Below are 20,098 nucleotides of genomic sequence, written 5' to 3' on the forward strand. Positions count from 1 at the left end.
TCCTCCTGCCTCTGGAAAAAGTAATTAGCGCTGCGGACAAACCCAACGTGGTAAACCCGAAGCCCCGCCCTCCCCTCGGAGAGCAGGAGGTGATTGGGCGCTTGCTTTCCCCTGCCCCGCCTCCCCCTCGCCTATTGGCTAGGACGGGTGAAAACCAGGGTGTGTTGTTAGGTTGTAAGCACTTTCTTACACGTGGTTTCTGGGCAGTGGCGGAGACCGGACGCCAGGTGGCGCGCGACCCCGGAGGACCCAGGAGGGGACACCTTGAGGGACCACCTTGGGGAAGTCTCTAATCTTGAAAGTTTCTCCTCATGTTTAAAATCCCTGATCCTGCCGCCCCAGCTGCACAAGAAGACAGGCTGGAAATCGTCCTGGCCAACCGTGCCATCCCTATAAAAGCGCATTCTCGCTGCATCTGGATGTTTGCCGCTGGGCACTTGCTTGCACACCTCTGTTTGCACCTGACTGCCGGCTACATCCAACATAGCAGAATTTATCCAGACCCTTCACACAGCCTGCTGTCTTTATCCTCACAGAAGCCAGCGGAACAGGTATGGTCACACCCTCTTACAGATGGAGAAGTGTCATGGTGACCTTTTTGGTGCAGCTTTTGTTGGCCAAAGAACCAGCTCAAAGGCCTGCGACTCAAAGCCGGTGAGGAGCAGCCAGGGGAACCATGACTTACGCCGCTGAAGTCAGCCTGAAGGAGTCACTGTCAACCTAACAGACGCAGGCAGACTAAAGCAGCAACTAGAGAGCAACTAGACTGTGCGAAACTAGAGAGCTGGGAAATATCAGACACTGGAGAGGACACTCTTGTGCCCATGGCTGGGAGTGAAAACTGGCGCAGCCACTATAAAGAATAGCTGGGCAATCGGCAGTAAAATTTAAAATGCATACACCCAGCAACTCTGTAATTCCCATCTGGTTACCTACCATGGAGAAACAATGGCACAAGGACAAGAATGGTCACCACAGCACACACAAACTGCAAAAACCTGTATGTCCATCATCAGATACATGGCTAACAGAACACCAGGCATCAATAAAGGAAAATGTAGTAATTTGGTGTTTATAATCACATGGAGAGACATCCAAGACTAATTGACAAAACTTTTTTTTTTTTTTAAATCAAGTTGCACCCAGCCGGCATGGCTCAGTGGTTGAGCGTCAACCTATGAGGTCACAGTTCCATTCCCAGTCAGGGCACATGCCCTGGTTGCGGGCTCGATCCCCAGTAGGGGGCGTGCAGGAGGTAGCCGATGGATGATGCCCTCTTATCATTGGTGTTTCTCTCTCTCCCTCTCCCTTCCTCTCTAAAATCAATCCTATATAATAAAAGGCTAATATGCAAATTGTCCCCTTGACCAGGAGTTCGACCAGGGGGTAGGGCTGGCTGGCCAACCACCCAAGGCCCCTCCCGCCAGCCGACCTGGCCCGATTGGCCCCAATTGGGGTGGACCAGCTGGACCCCACCCGTGCATGAATTCGTGCACTGGCCCTCTAGTAAAAGCATATTTTCTTAAAAAATCACTATTTGCCATAATCTCATTTCATGTTTACACACACAAATAGCTTTGTCTTAATTTTTTGGAAGGGCGGGGCTTAAACCCATTTCACAGATGGAAGAGTCAGGGGTCGGGGGGAGATGAACACAAGACACGCAAGCCCACCAAAGCCCTACAGGTGGCAGCAGAGGCCTGAGTGTGACATGCGGGCAGCTGGCCTTGGTTGGCTCTGGGTCAAAACAGCTCCTCCACGCTGTGGTGTGTCCACCTGTGTTTTGTGAACAACTCTCTTCTGGTGGGCGGAGAGCTTTCCCATCATGCTGCTGGAACAGACACCAGCAGGTCGGTCACGTGCCTCTCTTGGACACTTCATGCCCGACAGTCATGCTTGGGTGCCGGCAGCCATCACCATGCCTGTTACTATGGCTACTGAAAGCGGATGACCCCTGGGCAGTATTAAGAGGACTGTGGGCCCTCAGCCCAAACTTGACCCTCGTTAGTCCCCCCTGACTCGGGCCTTTCTTGAGCTGGTGAGCTGGGTGCAGGCGCCTAGACCCTTGTGCATGCTCCATCCATGTGTGGGTGGGAGAAGACCCATGATCCTTCCAGAACCAACTGACTAGACATTGGCCAGGGCGGGGGGTGAGGGGAAGAGGGTGCAAGAGGGGATTCCCGTGACAAACTCTTTGAGACTAAATTCACTTGGTCCTTGAGCCACCCATCCCTCCCTCAGCAGCACCAGCATCTACTTTGGTGGAAACCAGTAGCCATGGCAACCCAGTGGCGAAGCCTATGTGTGCAGAGTCCCTCATGAAAAGGAAACCATTGCCTTCCAGAACCCGCTGCCGAGCCATTGGCCAGGGCGGGAGGTGAGGAGAGAGGGTGTCAGAGGGGAATCCCGCGACAACCTCTTTGAGTCTAAATTCACTTGGTCCTTGAGCCATGGCCCACCCCTCCTCCTAGGAGCCCATGAGATGCCCCATACCCTCCAGCAGGGGGCGTCTGGCATCAGTCCCATCTTCCATCTACAGCCAGATATGTGGGAAAGGCAAGCACAGGCTTGCTCTCAGCTCCAAAGGCCTGGGTTCTTTTTCAATTTTTTTTTTTTGGGGGGGGGTAGCTTTTAAATTTTTTCCCCTGATTTATATTTCACTCTTTCCCTGTAGAGCCTGGAGCCCGGCCCAAAATGCAACTGCTTGGCCAGCATCCTCATCCCCGGGGTGCCTCCTGCCCACCTCTCCCTGTGGGGTCTGCACGCACCTCCCCACTTCCTGGGTCTGCCTCACGGTGAAGGGGTGCCCTAGCCACCCAGGCCATTCCTGCCTGACTCTGGGAATCGCCACTGTCTGGGAATTTCGGCTCACCCAACCAGGCCCTGGTAGTGATATTGCAGAACAAGTCCAAGTTACTAGCCCTGCTCCTTAAAACATTGATTTTAAAATAATTTAAATATTTATAATAGACCAGAGGCCCAGTGCACGGATTCGTGCACTGGTGGGGGGCATGGCCTGCAGGGATTGGCAGCTGTGGGAGAGCAGCTCATCCTGGTCAGCCGAGCAGCGCTCCCACTGTAGGAGAGCACTGACCACCAGGGGGCGGCTCCTGCATTGAGTGTCTGCCTCCTGGTGGTCAGTGCGCATCATAGCGACTGTTCAACCGGTTGTTCTCGTCATTTGCTGTTTGGTCACTGGGCTTTTATATATAGAGAGATTCTTAGAGAGAACGCGAGAGGGAAACACCGATGTGACAGTGAAACATGGATCGGCTGCCTCCTGCACGCCCCCTAATGGGGATCGAGCCCACAACCCGGGCATGTGCCCTGACCGGGAATCGAACTGCTGACCTCTTGGTGTGCGGGACAATGCCCGACCCACTGAGCCACACGGGCCCTATTGTTGAGAAGAACTGTATCTTCCTGTCCCTCCCGAAGCGGGGGAGGCAGCCTCTGACAAAGAGGACCTTGCGCTCCCTTTTTTGCTAAATTAGCGGGACAAGGGCGAGAGTGGGAGGCATGAGCACAGAGCAGCATCCCAACAGCCAGCTCCCCTCCCTCACAGACGACGGAGCAAAGCAATATACGTTCTGTCACTCAGCGGCACACCTGGCCCTGCTCGGCCAGATTCCTCCCCTCACAGCACCGCCCCTCCGGTTCCCACAGTCCCTCCTTCTCTCCCTGTTCCTCTCTCTGCTCCAGGGAAGCAGCTGGTCTGATGAACGAGGCTCGAATTTAACGCGAGGATGTGCGGGAGAAGGGAACTGACCCAGATTTATATTTGACTTTAGGAAATGCCGATGGTGATGGCTCAAACTGGTCGAGTGATTGATGTTTCTCTCTCTCTCTCTCCCTCTCCCTTCCTCTCTCCGAAATCAATAAATATGTATTTTTTTAAAAACTCAGTCATTGCAGCTCACAGTATTAACAAGCTGAAGGGATGGCCAAGAGACAGGAGGCGACATCGGGGACTGATGAATGTGTTGATCGCTTTGATCGCTTAGTGAGTGCGCCCGCGTCACAACTTACCCTACGGTGCACTCCAGACACGGGCCCGTGTCACACAGTGCATGTCAGCTAGCTCCCCCTGAAGCTGTGGCGAAGGCAGTGTTGAATTGAAAATGTGAATCGCTTGACACTATGTTTATGTAATGAAAGCACAAAACGACACTGTATTTCGAAGCAGAAAGTGGACAAGGAAGACATACGTTGAACATATAGACTGCCTTCCCCTCTCCGGGAGTGGAAGGCGGGGGATTAAGAGGAAAATAATGGAAGAGAAGAAAAGAGGGTTCTGGGTGGCCCGTGAGGGTACCAGGCAGTGTGATCGGGTCTGATCTAAGTCCCACTAAAGACCCATCCTTGGGGGAGGGCGGGGAAGGAGGGCAAGAGAAAGCTGGAGGGAGGAAGGAGAGAAAGGGTCGGAGGGAGAGGGGTGTGGGGACAGACAGACACTTAAGAGCTGAAAGACAAATGCATTTTGTAGAAATGACTCTCCCGTTCCACTGCAAACGTGCCCCTGGCTAAGGGCCAGACGCCGGGCTATCTAAGGGTGTAGTTGCCTGGTTATCAAATTCTCCTTCCCCGGAGCCTTCTGGAAGTGGTTGCCAAGAACAGAAGGGGGGAATCCAGCCCTCTCTCTCTCTCTTTTTTTTTTTTCCGTTGGACCTGATTTCACAGTTTCCTCGCTTTATTTCTCCCCGGGGACCCTCAGGCCGCTGCTGCAGGTGGGGTGGGTCGTGGGATTTGGGTCAAGCGCTAGGGTTTCACAAGACTGCACGTGAGCCTGAAGGCGAGACGGATGCCAAGCCCCTGCTCAGAGCCGCGGCCTTCCAGCCAGGCGTGGTGTCCCTTACCCTCGCCTTCCTCTTCCTCCCTGTCCTGAGGCAGGCCGGAGAGGAGGCTGGGCGGCCCTGCACCCTTCCCCGGGGGTCCCACCCACACGCTGGGGCGCGGGGAGGGGAGGGGGGCTCTGCCTGCACCCCCTCCGTTTGCTCATCCCTCTGCCACCCTCCTGCCTGGCTCGCCCAGTTGGCTTCTCCAGGTCCTAAGCACAGGAAGCTCACATCCCAGGACCACCTGAAGCAGCCTCTCCACTGAGAGCCAAGGCCGCGGCTATTGGGGTTGCCTGCGGGGTGCTGGGGAGCGAAAAGGGGGGGGGGGAGGGAGGCAGGAGGGGGCAGGCCGTGAACTTGGCTGGCGCTGGCGCTTGCTCTGAGGCATGGGCAGGTCCCACCCTTTTCAGCCTGGAAACACTTTATGATGATAAAACAAGGTCCCGGGAACCAAAGCAGAGGTCAAACGGGCGGGCGGGCCGGCGGCCAGAGGCACACGGGGTTCTTCAGATGGGCAGGTGGGAGGAGCCACCAGCACAGCCGGCTGTGGTCAAGTTCCGCCCTGAGAAGAAGTGGGGGGGGGGGGGGGTCAAGAGGAGAGGTGGAGGCTGGTAGGGATGGAGGGGCCATGCAGAGGGGTGGGGGAGTTAGGAGGAGCCTGGGAGGAGAAGGGAGAGGGGACCTCTGCCCACCCTGCTCGGACACCTGCTGGCTCTCAAGGGCTCTCTGCCTTCTGTTGGCTCCTTCACACCCCAGCCCACCTCTCTCTCTCTCTCTCTCTCTCTCTCTCTCTCTCTCTCTCTCCCCCCCCCCTCCCCCCTCTCTGCTCTCTCTCCCTCCCTCCCGGTCCCAAGCGTGCTTGCAGTCCCTCTCTGTCACACACATTCTCTGACTCCCAGGCCTGGGCTGTGTGCCCTGCTGTTAGGGGCCGCCATGGGTGCTGGGAGGCTGAGCCGGCCCCTGCAGGAGCCCACAGACGCCCCCACGGTGGCCACAGGCCAGATGTGTTCCTGAGAAGCTCCACTCAGAGACCACACTGACCGCTGTGTTCTTGGACGTGCCTCCTGGACCCAAAGCCCATCATTTGACTTGGCTTACTCAATTGTTCCAGGGTTTTGAGCTTTTTTATTTTATTTTTCTCTTTTTTCTTTTATATTTTTATTGTTTTCAGAGAGGAAGGGAGAGGGAGAGAGAGAGAGATAGAAACATTAATGATGGGAGAGAATCATGGATTGGCTGCCTCTTGCACGCCCCCTACTAGGGATCCAGCCCAAAACCCAGACATGTGCCCTGACCGGGAATCAAACCGTGACCTCCTGGTTCATAGGCAGATGCTCGACCACTGAGCCACACCGGCCAGGACCCTCTCCCCCTTTAACCACCAGTGGATTTTGTCCTTCCCCCCTCTTCTCCTTCACCAGAGCTTGGGGGCCCCCTGGTGGAAGGTTTTTATTTGCAAGGACCAAGAGTTGGCAACTGGGCAAAGGGCCTCTTCATGTATTTATTTTTGGTTTTTACTATATTTTTATTGTGTTCAGAGAGGAAGGGAGGGGGAGAGAGAGAAACATCCGTGATGAGAGAGAATCACTGATCAGCTTTGGTTTAGGGATTTTGTGCCTATGTTCATGAATGACAGCCTGTAATTGTTCGTTTTTTGTTTTTTTCTAATATCTTGTCAGATTTTAGTGTCCAGATTGTGCCGGTCTTATAAAACAAGCGTGGATGTGTTCCTTCCTTTGGTCTCTGGAAAAGCTGGCGTAACGCTTGTGTAAATTCTTTCTGAAATATTGGAAGAATTCCCATCTGGGCCTAAGGACTGCTTTGTGGGGTTGTGTGTGAATTTTATAATTTCAGATTTAATTTTGTCTTATACAGACGACTATTTAGGTAGCTATTTCCTCGTGTGCCCATTTGACAAGTTGTATTTTGCTAGGAACTTATACATTTTACTTACACCTTCCAATATATTGACACAATGAGGGTATGGGCTCTTTTAATGGTATTTTTGGTATTAAAAATTTTTAGGAAAAAGGAAAGGCTGTGGTCAAACAGCACCAACAATCTGAGAAAGGCGAGGACGTCAAAGGCGCTAGCTCTTATTCTCCTGTTATCCGCCCAATGTCTGCTTTATCTGGGTGACGGATTTGGGGTTGACTAGCCCGTGTCAGGGCATGTCCCCATCTATCAGCATGTGAAACGGCTGGTAGGAACGAAGTGGGTGGGGAGTGGGGGCCCCCCCAGAACCCTCACTGCTCTTCAGAAGCACCCAGACGCGGCTGACATGCAGATTTCTGTTTCTCACCCCAAAGCACTGGATGGAAATGTGCAGCGGGCACCAGGCAAGGCGTGCGTAGGTCACAGGGAATGCTGATGGACCCCATTTCCCCTCCGCCCCTGAGAGGCGGGTGAGAAAACACCTCCAGGCCCGGTGCCCTCCTGAGCCCCCAGAGTGCCTCTGCCCCAGGGCCCTGCCGCCAGGACCTCGTGAGGCCCCAGCCTGCAGGTGTCTGTCTGTCTACACTGTGCAGAGCCGAGGCTCACCCCGGTCTAGACCAACCTGCCACCTCTTGTCCGGTGTCGGGACCCCATGGCCAGCAGCCCCACTGTCCTAACGTGGCTCTGTGGCCTGTGCTTCCTGGCAGGGCGTCTCTAGAGTCCAGAGGACCGGCAGATGGTTCCACACCAGGTGAGACCAGTCACCAGCTCTGAGAAGCCGAGCAGGGTGTGCGCCGAATCTACTCAATCCCGGGTGTGCCGGGCCCTGTCTTGGTTGCACTGTTAAGTCATTTCCATGACAGTCACCTTGGGGCGCGGTGGCTGCACTTTTATGACGTCACCTGGCACAGGCTGAGCCCGTGTTTCCTGTAGGTAGAGCGGCTGCTCTAAAACCAGCCCCACACACGCCCCACAGCGCATCTACCTGAGAGGCAGGTTAGGGCCCCAGCTATCAGAGATGGCAGAAACTGGCACATCGATTCTACCTTCACCATTCCAACAAGAACAGGAGAACTGGAGGGTAGAGCAGCCGATAAACAATTCTTTACCGTAAGCAAGAAGATACTTGGTACAGAGACAACACCAAAATCAATCAGAGAACAAATACTCTGCCAACGAAAAACATTAAAAAACACTATCTCAGCATGCTCTTCTTCCACCAAAACAATAATAATGTAATAGTAATAATAGTTCCACAGCGGTGCCCTTGAGAGGGTGCGGGCACTTTGGGTTATAATATAACATTATGGGGACAACGCACTGGACTCGCAGTGGCCACATGGCTGTGCAGAGAACATGTGCCACACGCTTTTCTACTGTCCTAGGGAGTTCTCAAAAGGAGATTCCATTGGGGGAAGAATTCTGAACGGTTTTGGTTTCGGTTTAACCTGAAGGTTTTAAAAACATCTTTTTCGTTAAAAAGAACTAAATTAAAAAAAAAAAAAAGACAACAACAAAAAACATCTTTTAAGTAAAACACACGTTCAGGTACCTGTCCTGCGCACAGAGCCGTCCTGCTCCGGGGCCGCAGCCCAGTCGGCGGGGCCTGTGTGGACGCGTGACCGGTGCCCACGGTCCTAGCTGTGCCTTGGCTTAAATACGGGCCCTGAGTGAAATGAGACGAAGGTGCACAGTGTGACCAAAACGTCCGAGAGACGGGGGTGGGACGGGGTGCACATGGTGCCCGGTTTTCCTTCTGCTGGGAGTGGCCTTTCCTCAGCCAGCAGACACCTAAGCGCCCCGGGCCTGCCCTGCATGCTGGGCTCAGGAGACATGTCCCCGTGGGACCAAGCGCAGCCCCGCAGCCCCGGCCCCTCTGTCCTCCCAGACACGCAGGTGGCCCGGGAGCCGTGGCTGACGCGAGCACCTGCGCTTGCCGTCTGGGGTGTCGGCCAGGCTGCCTTGGGCTCTGTGCTGCTGCTTGGCAGTCCGGCTGGTGACCGGGGAGATGAATGGGCAGCACCCCCCTCCCGGGTCTAAGGTTTCCTCTGGGTCAGGAGCTCACACGCATATCATGCCCAGAGGCTCCGGTTTCCCGGTGAGAGTGGCTCAGGGAGCAACCTGACCGGTCCCACTCCCCCAGGCCCCCAGGTGGACCCCAGGGCCTGCTGGGTAGCTCTGCTGGCCTTTCAGAGAAGAAAAGGAGGACAGACCAGCACAACGCGAGACGATGGGATGGGACCCAACTCCCTCCCTGTGGCCATTGGGCCTGCGGGAGGAGAATTCCCAGGGAATTGGGAAACTACCCTTGGGAAGCTAACAAATAAATAGTTTCAGGGTAGAATGGAAAGGGCCTTCTGGTCATTTGCACTTCCAGATGTCTCCAGGCAGGCTGAGTGGGGACGTTTTAAGACAGGGTCTCTCCTTCAGGCCCATGCAATGCCCAGCTTAGCCAGGTTCTCTCTCCCAAAGGGAGCTGGAATCGCAGGGGACGAGGTGCAGTGACAATAACCCCAGAGTTGCCTTCTCTCGTTGGATCCTTCCTCCGAGCCTGTGAGGTAGGCGGGACAGGTATTCTTCCCCTTGGACAGACGGAGCGACAGGCTTGGGAGGTTTAAAACAAGCCCCTGTCCCATCGCTACCTCTCAGTCGCTCTGGGGCAAGGAGCTGTGTGGCCGAGCCCATCGGAGGAAGCGGGTTAACGGCGCTGCCGCACTCGCTAGGGATGGGCAAGGCGGGCGCTGCAACGCCCGCAGCACAGGGAGCTCCCGAAGTGCCACCATCTCCAAGGAACGACAGCGAGAACCGACACGGCTCCCTGGAGAGATCTTTGAGTCTCTGACCGGTCTGGTCCTACCTGCAGTAAACCCATGGGAACGCTTATATTTAACATTTTAACACAACCCGACAACGCTTTTCTTAAATACATCTGAAGGGGGCGTGGGGAAGAGGGAGGGCGGACCTGGGGTCCCTGTGAGTCCTGGGTTGCAGTGATGGAGGGCAGCCTGGCTTCTGCGGCCCTGGCCACACTGGCCCGCGGGCCCACGTGGGCTTCCCGCTAACGGCCATGGTGACCATTGGGAAGGAGGCTCCGGTCAGGCCCGAGTCCGTTCTTCAAACAGTCTCTCTCTTTGTCTTTGGTGGCTTCTTCCTTCCCCTCTTCCTCTTCCTCTCCCTCCTCTTCGTACTCCTCCTCGTCATCACTCCTCACATCCTGGATGTTCTGGACAAAGGAGAGAATGGACTGTGAGTGACAGCTGGCCAGCCAATCTTGAATGAATGAATGAGCAGGTAAGTGGGCCCAGTTCAGAGCTATGGCCCCCGTCAAAGAAAACCCCCATCCAAACAAGCAAACACTCACTGGGGCAGAACAGGGCATGAGCACAAAGCAAACCTCAACAAACTTAAAGAACTGACACGGGCGAAGTATGCTTTAGGTCATGATGGAATTACACAGAAGACAATGTCAAAAATAGAACAGGAAAGCCCTGGCCGGTATGACTCAGTGTATAGAGCGCTGGTCTGCGGACTCAGGGTCCTGGGTTTGATTCTGGTCAAGGGCACATGCCCGGGTTGCAGCTCGATCCCCAGTAGGGGGCGTGCAGGAGGCAGCCAGTCAATGATTCCCTCTCATCATTGATGTTTCTATCTCTCTCTTCCTCTCTGAAATCAATAAAAATATATTTTAAAAAAATAGAATGGAAAAATCTCAAAATCTTGGAAATTAACACACAAATAATCAATGAATCACAGAGTACATTTCAAGAAACATTAGAAAATATTTTGAACTAAAGTGAAAACACAATATTTCAATGTTGGTGGGATATAACTAAAGCAGTACTTACAAGAAATTTCATAGCATTAAATGTTTATATTCGAAAAGAAGAAGAAATAATATATTCACAAATAAATAATTTAAGCTTATTGTTAAATAATTTTGAGCTTCCACCTTAAAATACTAGAAAAAAAGAAAATAGGTCCAAAGCAAGCAAAAGGAAGAAAATAATGTAAAAAAATCAATGAAAGCAGAAACAATAAAAACAATACAGAAAAGCAATAAAACCAAAATCTAGTTCTTTGAAAATATCCATAAACCGGATAAATCACTAGCAAGGTTGTCAAAGCAAAGAGAAGACACAAATTATCAGAAAACAGGAAGGGGCAATGCCTGTCACCATTGCAGGTACCCCGAGATTAGTAACAGAATGCCATGAACCGCTCCACAGATACCTATCGCACCACTTAGGCAGGTACTAGTAGACCAATTCCCCCAAAACTACAAACACCAAAATTCACCCAAAGTGGTCTAGGCAGCCCGGAGATGGAGGTGACTATGAAAGAACTGAAATTTGTAGTTTAAATTTTTCTGAAAAAGAATTATCATCAGGTCCAGATGGTTTCACTGGCAAGTTCTATGAAACATACACAGAAGAAATAATACCAAGTCTCCACAATGTCTTCCATAAAATAGAAGAGGGAAAACTTACCAACTTTTTATGAGGCCGGGATTACCCTGATACCAAAACCAAAGACCATATAAGAAAAGACATCTAGAGACCAATATCTCTAACAAACATAAATATGAAAGTCCTCAACCGAGTATTCCAAATCAAAACCAGGAAAGTATAAAAATAATAATACACAATGAAGTAGGATTTGTCCTAGTAATGCAAGGCTGGTTCAACATCTGGAAATGAATGAATGTAATCTATTATATTAGCAATCTAAAGAAGGAAAAATAGATGACTATTTGATAAAATTCAACATTCATTCATGATAAAAACAAAAAGCTGAGCAAGGAATAGAAGCTAACACCTACTTAATGGTGACTGACTGAATGCTTTCCCCCTAAGATTAGGCACAAGGCAAGGATGTCCACTTTCACCACTGCTATTCAACACTGTATCAGAAATCTTAGTCAATGTAATAAGGCAAAAAGGAAACAAAGGCCATACAGATTGGGAAGAAGTGCTCCTGCTTGCAGATGACATGATTATCTATGGAGAAAATCCCAAAGAATCTTTCAAAACACTCCGAGAATTAATAAGTAAGTTTAGCACTAAGCCTGCAAGATATGAGGGCAACACAAATTTTCTCTCTCTCTCTCATGTTCTCTCTCTCTCTCTCTCTCTCTCTCACACACACACACACACACACACACTCTCTCTCTTTTGATTTCTAAACACTACTGTAGTATGCTGAAAAATGTCCTCAAAAACATTAGGTCCTAGTTCCTGGAACGTTGAATGTTACCTTCTATGGTAAAGCCTGCAGATGTGGTTAAGTAAAGGATCTTGGGATGAGAAGATTATCGGGTTTATCCAGATGGGTCCTAAGTGCCATTACAGTGTATTTGTAAGAGAGGCGGAGCAAGGTCTGACACAGAGAGAAGAAATAGAAAGACAGAGGCAGAGACTTGGCTACAGGCCAAGGCTGACAGTCATTAGAAGTTGGAAGAGGCAAAGCACAGATTCTCCCCTAGAGCCTCTAGCACAAGCATGTCAAACTCACGACCCTCGGGCCTCATGCAGCCCACAATGAATATTTTTGTGGCCCAGCCAATATAACAGAATGTAAGAAACATTTTAATAAAAATTTCGTGACTTAATTTTTACAATATCCAGTTATATATAATTATTACTAACAAGCTACAATGTTCGCTAATGACTGATGACTATAACCACGCTGCATTCATTTCCCTTACGCGCCTTAGGCGCAGGCGCACCATTTCTCTTCACTACTACCAGCAGCGAATATTTTAGCAGCCGATGGCCACGTCATTAGTCTTGGACTGGCTTGTTTGGTGTGCGCAACAGGAAATATTTCGCTTTCAGAAAACAAGAAAAATAGTTTTATTTGCATTACGCTTATTAATTTGGGCAGTTATTTAGTGTCTGGTAAGTTCATGCTCAAGAAAAAACATTAACTTTTATTAAAATGTTCTATTATTTTATGTTAACAATTATTTACTTCATTCCTTTGTATTCAGCATGTCTCTATTGAAATAAACCCACGTTTCTATGAAAATTGAAGCTTCTGTTTTTTTGCGGCCCACATACACTTACACCTTGTTTGTTTGGCCCATGTTAGCCTATGAGTTTGACATGCTTGCTCTAGCGGGAACACAGCTCTGCCACACCTTGATCTTAATTCAAAATTGACCCCCAGTAGTGCAGGAGGCAGCTGATCAATGATTCTCTCTCACCATTGATGTTTCTCTCTCTCTCCCTCTCCCTTCCTCTCTGAAATCAATAAAAATGTATTTTTTAAAAAACCAATGGGATAATCTCCTCAGGTGAGGCTTAACAAAGAAAAGCAGAAGCACACCTCCCGCCACTGGCCCGGGCTTCGCGGAGCTGCCTGAGCCGAGAGGTGAGCTGGTCCTCGAGGGCGCCCCCGTTGCCCTGAGCCACAACGTCAGCACCCTCACTTCCAGGAAGAGGCCCTGCACCACATGAGAACTTGGGTAAGTTGTGGATCCCATAGTCACGAAGGTTGGGGAGCACCCCTGACATTTCGGGGGCAGTGGCTGGCACGCCGGCCACCCCCAGTGTGCATGATGTCCAGATGGGCCGCCAGGCCGGCATGCAGGTGAAGACCTGGTTACAATTACCTGAGCCCGGAACCTAACTCCACTTGACACTCCAGCACAGCCATTCCTGCCTGGTTTCAATATATTCTCAATTTTCCAGGAATGCAACGATGCACATAAATCAAAGGAAGACTGCTTTTTTTTGTTCAGAACTTCAGTTTCAGAAAAGCACGCCACCAACGGCAAGACTACCAGTGCCGCCGAGTCCCCAGCGCAGCCCTGGTGCCGGTTGTGCGCGCAGCTGCCCCGTTCACAGTCGGTCTACACATAAGCAGATGGCATCTACCGACTTCAGCATGTTGCTGAGTGAAGCCACACACACGTGTTACACGTGAAATGCATATTTATCAGAAGTGTCTTTCATCTCATTTCTTTTTCATTATGGTTGCGGCATTATACTGCTTTCTGAAATTTCGGCTATAGGTGAGTCATATGACCCAGGAATTTCATTTCAGGCTCGTGCCGGGGTGTGGGTCAGCAGGATGGAGGGCCCCCGCCTGAGATGACAAATCAGGTTCAGAAAGGACTTCCTGGGACTGAGCGCTTGTGTGATGGACACGTAGGTGGTTGCGCATGACAGGAACTTGGATAAACTGGAAATTGTGTGGCATTTAATATTAACAAAACCCCATGTTATATTCAAATGTATCATGTATGTGCGATCTGTAACATCACAGCCACAGGTATGAAACCCTGAAGGGGATTTGTTTTCTGCCCTAAAAATCCCCCGTCTCCACCTGACCCCTGACATCCGCTGCAGCAGCACCTGGGCGAGAGGCGGAGAGCTGGACGGGGAGCCAGCTGCCCGGCTCCGTGGAATTCACTGGCGCCCTGTGATTTGGCGCAAAGAACGGGCGTCAACAGTGCTGCTGCTGCTGCTGCTGACAGCTAACGCGTACCACGTGCTTCCTGTGGGCCAGACACTGACTCGAGGGCTTCAGCCTACAGGGCAGGCAGGTCCCAATGCCATCAGCCCCGCTTCACAGGTGAGGAAACTGAGGCAAGGACTAGATCACAGCCAGGAGGTGGGAGAGCTGAGATCTGAAGGTACAGGAGCCTGTGCTCTCAGTTAGTACCCTGCTTGCTTAGCAGGAAGTTACTTGGGATTAAAAAAATTACTATAAAACATTTTCTTATGCTTTTAAAAAGTCCCAAAATAAGTCAAAGGATTTGTCACTGCATTTTACTTTGTGATCTTGGTTAGTCAATGCATTTATGTACTCACTATTTTTCACTTCAGACAAATATTTTACATTGATTTTCTAGTTATTTCAAACAAAGAAGTGTTTGAGCTTGGCTGGTGTGGCTCAGTGGTTGAGCAGCAACCCTTGCACCAAGAGACCACTGGTTTGATTCCCAGTCAGAGCACATGCCCGGGGTTTGGGCTCGATCCCTGGTTGGGGGTGTACAGGAGGCAGCGATTGATGTTTCTCTCTCATCGATGTTTCTCTCTCTTTCTCCCTCTCCCTTCCTCTCTGAAATCAATTTTAAAAAACGAGTGTTTGCATGAAGAGTAATTAGAAAAGGAGGAGTATTACGAGTGAAGGGACTCGGGCCCCAGGCACGGCTGCGCATGCAATGACTGTGACCTTGCTGCAGGCCTCACTTTCCTCGTGGTTATGAGGGCTCCTTTCTCTCACGCCAACGGTGCAGCTTGTGTCAAGTGTCACTCTGTGAACTCGGGGCGCGCTGCCTGTCGAGAGCAGATGGCGGGGGCAGGCTGCCAAGGGGCTGGCTTCTCCACCCGGCCTTTACGGCTCCTCCCTCGTGTCTTGGCCGCGCACCAGGCTAAGATGTCGCAGAGACACGCTTGAGCTGGCCCGCACCCAGCATGCTGTTTACCAGGAAGAAAAGAAAAACTGAGGGACGATCAAGTTCTAGGGATGGTAACGAAAGCAGGCTGTGCCCCTTTAATTCTCCCGGCAGCACTTCTCCTGTCTGCAGGGGAGTGACAGGGGAGCACACGGGCTCGCCACGCTTCCCGCGGCGGTGTGCGGGCTGGCAGCGCATCACCACGTCACCACCTGACGGGACCCTGCGAGGGTTCAGAGCCAAGTCTTGGTCTCGAGCAGCAAGATGCCTGCCCCCCACGGTCGGCATATGTCAGGGTCCCGAGATTACAGTGCTGTTGCTCTTGTAAGGCTTGTGACCACAGAAGCAAATGGTAGGTCCTCATTCATTGTACGCATGCAATGACCCTACTGTTCAGGAAAAAGAAAGTGTGACTATTTAAAAAATCACTATTAAGAAGTATAACCACTTTTGTCTTTTGCAGTCTACCATGCAAACTCATGGAGACCGTAGAAAGATTCATAAATTATTCTCTAACTTTCCACCCCAAACAGCGTGGTTTGCTTCCCCAAATTATGTATTCATTTGCATATTCAAAAGGACTTACGAAGGGCCTACCAGGCAGAAGAAACTTAAAGGGACGAATTCTCACTCTCTGTTATGAGATTTAAAAGAAATTTTTGGAGGCCTACAAACTTCTGCAATCCCATGTATTAAATATACAAGAATTAGTCACTTTAGTAACAATGAAGTTGAGTGTTAAATACTCGATATTTATGAAATATTGTTGAAAACTGACTTGCTCGTTGTTGCTCTAAGAATGTCAACTACCACCTCTGTCCCTCCCCTCCACGGCTCTGTCCCCCCCCCCCCCCTCCGCCCCCTCATGCCATGAATGCACTCTGCCTGAAACAGCATTCTTTCAAAGGCGGCCTAGGGCTTTGGAGGAACAAGCTGGTTTCGCAGCCAGTTTTGCCACCGCGTGGAGAACGGAGTGCACATGCTCGCCAGCTGAAGTCATCGGAACCGCAGCGAGGGGCTGGGGGCCTCCACCGCCGCTGTCAACTCGCAATTGGAAGCAGCTTTTCCACAGCGCAGCACGAGAAACCAGGACTTCCTGTCCACAGCCCCCGGCCCGCTAGGCTTTCACTTAGGCCTGGTACAAGCCATCAGAGATGAGGCAGATGAAAATCACGATGAAACCAAACAAGAATCTCTCCTGGCTTCGAGTTCTGTTCTGCTGGCTCCCTCCCGGCCTGTGGTCACTGTCCCCCGCCAGGTAATGAGACAGTCCCTGCCCAGGGACAGGACTCCGGGAAGGCCTGACCCAAAGCTAAGGCGGTTCAGTCCGGTGTCCTTCCTTCCCTCCAACCCCTGGCCGTGCAGCTGTCTAGCTGCTCAGTCGTATCCTTATCTCAGTCACTTCAACTTTATCAGTCACTTCGAGATAAAACAGCTTTGGCAGAGAACAGAAAAACTCTTTAGAATATTAATAAACCAGAACCAGTCAATGAAATGTTTTCTTGGCACTCCAACCTTAACGGAGAATCTACTCTCAGGAAAACAAGCTCAGGTCAGTAATTTAGATTCTTTTAAAAACACAGCTTTCAGAATTTGGTTTGGGAGTCATAGAGATGTAGCCTGATTTCCCACACCTCTGTCTAGATCGAGACGGTAAGACATGGTAGAAGGTCAATTATCGCAATGTCCGCGCAATTGTCAGCTCCTCAAGGGTCACTGAGGCACAGGTACTCCCTCCGGTAGGAAACCGAGTTAATCAGAGGTGAGCAATGAGCTCATCAGACAAATGACCAGCATCTCCATGGCCTACAGGTCACTCTTTCTGATGAGGATGCGATGCTGGGTCAGACATGGATGGCCCAACTTTGAAAGAGCCTTTCGAGCCTTGGATGTATGATTTGCACACAAAGAGGAGCTGTGATCTGATTTTTTTAACTTGCCTTGAAGGCCAAGTCAAGTCCCGTCTAGTCCATGAAGCGTTCCCTAGTGCCCTGAGTCCATGCCTCTCGTCTTCCACAGCAAGGCCGGCCTCTCTTTAGCACCCGACACCCTGAAGGATACAGACAGTCACTAGCAGGTAACTATCGCCCCAGGTGCTGCGCTTCCTCATTGCTGAGGCCCGCTCCTCCCTGCTCTGAAGTTAACATCCAGAACTGAGCTCAAAACAAAACCATATTCTATTGTCTGAACTGTCTTATCATTGTGTTGTTTAGGAAAACAGATGTTTTCAGAAAAAAATGATTGCCAAATGATATACAGTATTTCAGAGAGTAGGAGAAAACTCAGGGGAGAACATTATATGCAAATCAGATGCTCTAAGATATTGTTCAACTGTCACCATGAAGCTTGTCCCAACCTGGAGCAAATCTAGACTCATTAGGACATTCTTTAAAAAGCAGCAATCAATTTTTAGATTAAAATCTCTTAAAATTAACTTGTCCTCTAATAAAAGCTATTTCTTAAAAGCACCTTCGAGACCTACTTAATGAAAAGTCTAGAAAAAAAAATTTAATAATGATCAAAACTTTAAAAAATAATTCTGGTTAACTATAAATTAACTAGAATGTTCCACTGTCTGGGCCTCACCTTCAATCTGGCACTGAAGTCTACTTGCTAAGAATAATAATGCCCAGCCGGTGTGGCTCAGTAGTTAAGCATCAACCTATGAACCAAAAGGTCCCCACAGTTAAGATTCCCGGGCAGGGCACATGCCCGGGTTGCAGGCTCGACCCCCATTGGGTCGTGTGCAGGAGGCAGCTGATCAATGATTCTCTCTCTCATTGATGTCTCTCTCTTTCCCTCTCCCTTCCTCTCTGAAATCAATTTTAAAAATATTAAAAAATGCAATCAATAGAAACGTGTATTTTTTAAAAGAATAACGAGACTCGGACAGCACTGACCTTGGTGAATATGCATCTCTTGAGCATCTTCAGGATGAAGTAACCCCAGTAAAGGTGGAGGACTTGCAGGACCATGAGCTGCAGGTTGAGGAAGATGTAGGAAAAGAACGGCTCGAGGTAGAGCATCGGGATGACCAGCGTGCAATATAAGATCCTGGAAAACCAAACAGATGAGAGCGTTTCGTTCCAGTCCGAGTATTTGTGACTTTTCAGCGAGAGAACGGCTTTTTTTTCCCTCCCAAGGCATACAGCATTCATTTCATCTCTAATGATGTCCAGGAAATGCTCAATAGACAACAATATGATAGCATTACCTTTTTTATCATTATTGGCAAGCTACAGAAAGCGCGGTCTGCCTCCTGGGAGGAAAGTTAAAGCCAGCGGAATGTTTACAGCCACCCAGCCTGCGCTCCGATGCTCTGGTGCCTCGGTTTCCTCTTTGCAAACAGAAGAGCATGCACGGACCCCACTCCCCCTCCCAGATTTGGAGAACAAACAAGATTATGCGTGGATATATGGGGTTATTATTACCTTACGACATAGTCTCATTTATGGGGAATTCTACAAAAGTCAATTTTCCGGATAAAAGAGGCTCTGAAAGAAGCAACAATTCTATTGCTCCTCCCACTTTCTACAGGGAACTACGTGCTGCCCGGGTTTCATAAACAGACTCCTGGACACAGTGTGAACCGCCCTCGACGACCCTAACACACGGCTCCTCCAGGTGCCACGGCAGCATGACGGGCCAGCGAGTCCCTCCCCAGGCCTCCCACACTACCACATCGCAGAGTTCTTGCACAGGTTTGCTTGTCAGTATTATATCCTAATTATAAAAATAACTTATCCCTAGGAAGTAGGAAAATAAAACTGGAAAGTTGCCCATAATTTTAAACAAATAGCACTGTAATTTTTGTGTATGATCCCTCAATTTTATCCTATACATATTTATTTTATTTTTTAAATTTAACATGTAGTAAAATTAACTATTTTTTGGTTTGCTCTAGGAATTATAATATATCACAGGTTTGTGTGACCACCACCATTAGGGTACAGACAGTTCTGTCACCGCTACCCTTGTGCTGTGCCCGTGTAGTCACACCCTCCCCATGCCTGGCATTGGCAGCCATTCGTCTGCCCTCCGACCCTTGAAGTTTCTCTTTTGTGAGTCAGCTTTGAGTCTGCCCTCTCTCCCCAGCACCGTGCCTTTGAGATTCACCCAAGTTGTCCCGGGTCTCAGTAACATGTTCCTTTTTATTACCGAGTGGTCTTCCAATTTATGGACATACCACAGTTCATCTATTCACCCACTCTGTATAACAAAGATAATAGCCACTTATCCATTTTATTTATGCAAATATTCTTTTAAGCTTAGGAATTACAGAAAAATATAAAGAGGTTAAGTAAAAATCACCTAAAATCTCACAACTCACAGGTAACCTAGTACGTTTTGGTGAATCTAATTTAAGACATCTTTCCTATAAACAATAAAGGCACTTCCCCCTTCCCCATGACTCAATAACATGTTATCACTCAATAACATGTTACAGAGAATTGGCCATGTCCACGAACATAACCTACATACCAGGGGCCAGAAAGCACTTGGTAAAGGAGCAGACAGTAAGTATTTCAGGCCTCTGGGCTATTTGGTCTCTGTTGCAACCACTCAACTCTCCTGCCGCAGTGGTAAAGCAGCTATCGGCAATAAATGCATCAATCAGTGGGTGTGGCTGTGTGCCAATAAAACTATTAACCAAAAGTTTGTGGGCTAGATTTGGCCTGTGAGCCATAGTTTGCCGACCACTACCATCCTATGCAATAGCTGCACAGAATTGGATGAAAACATATTCTTAAAATATTAGAAATGAATGTCCTTGTTCTAAGAAATAATACAGAAGTATTTAAGACTAAAAGGATATGATGTTTGCAACTTTCAAATGGTTCAGAAAAAGTGTGTGTGTGTGTGTGTGTGTGTGTGTGTGTGTGTGTGCTGAGAGAGAAGAGAGAGAAGGGATGACAAAGCAAAC

The 20,098-nt window shown here is 49.7% G+C and overlaps 1 protein-coding gene across 1 annotated transcript in view; it reads right to left on the reverse strand.

The window, feature by feature from the left end:
* Positions 1 to 7,948: 7,948 nt before the first annotated feature.
* Positions 7,949 to 20,098, reverse strand: part of CERS3 (ceramide synthase 3) — a 57,684-nt gene continuing 45,534 nt past the window's right edge. The window contains exons 11-12 of the mRNA XM_079764243.1: positions 18,075 to 18,228; positions 7,949 to 9,993 (exon numbers count right to left, since the gene is read on the reverse strand). Of these exons, the coding sequence (XP_079620369.1) occupies positions 9,829 to 9,993; positions 18,075 to 18,228 (319 nt within the window). The 3' untranslated portion in view covers positions 7,949 to 9,828. The remainder of the gene's footprint in view (positions 9,994 to 18,074; positions 18,229 to 20,098) is intronic.

Source organism: Cnephaeus nilssonii (assembly GCF_951640355.1).
Source record: "Cnephaeus nilssonii genome assembly, chromosome: 24".
NCBI lineage: Eukaryota > Metazoa > Chordata > Mammalia > Chiroptera > Vespertilionidae > Cnephaeus > Cnephaeus nilssonii.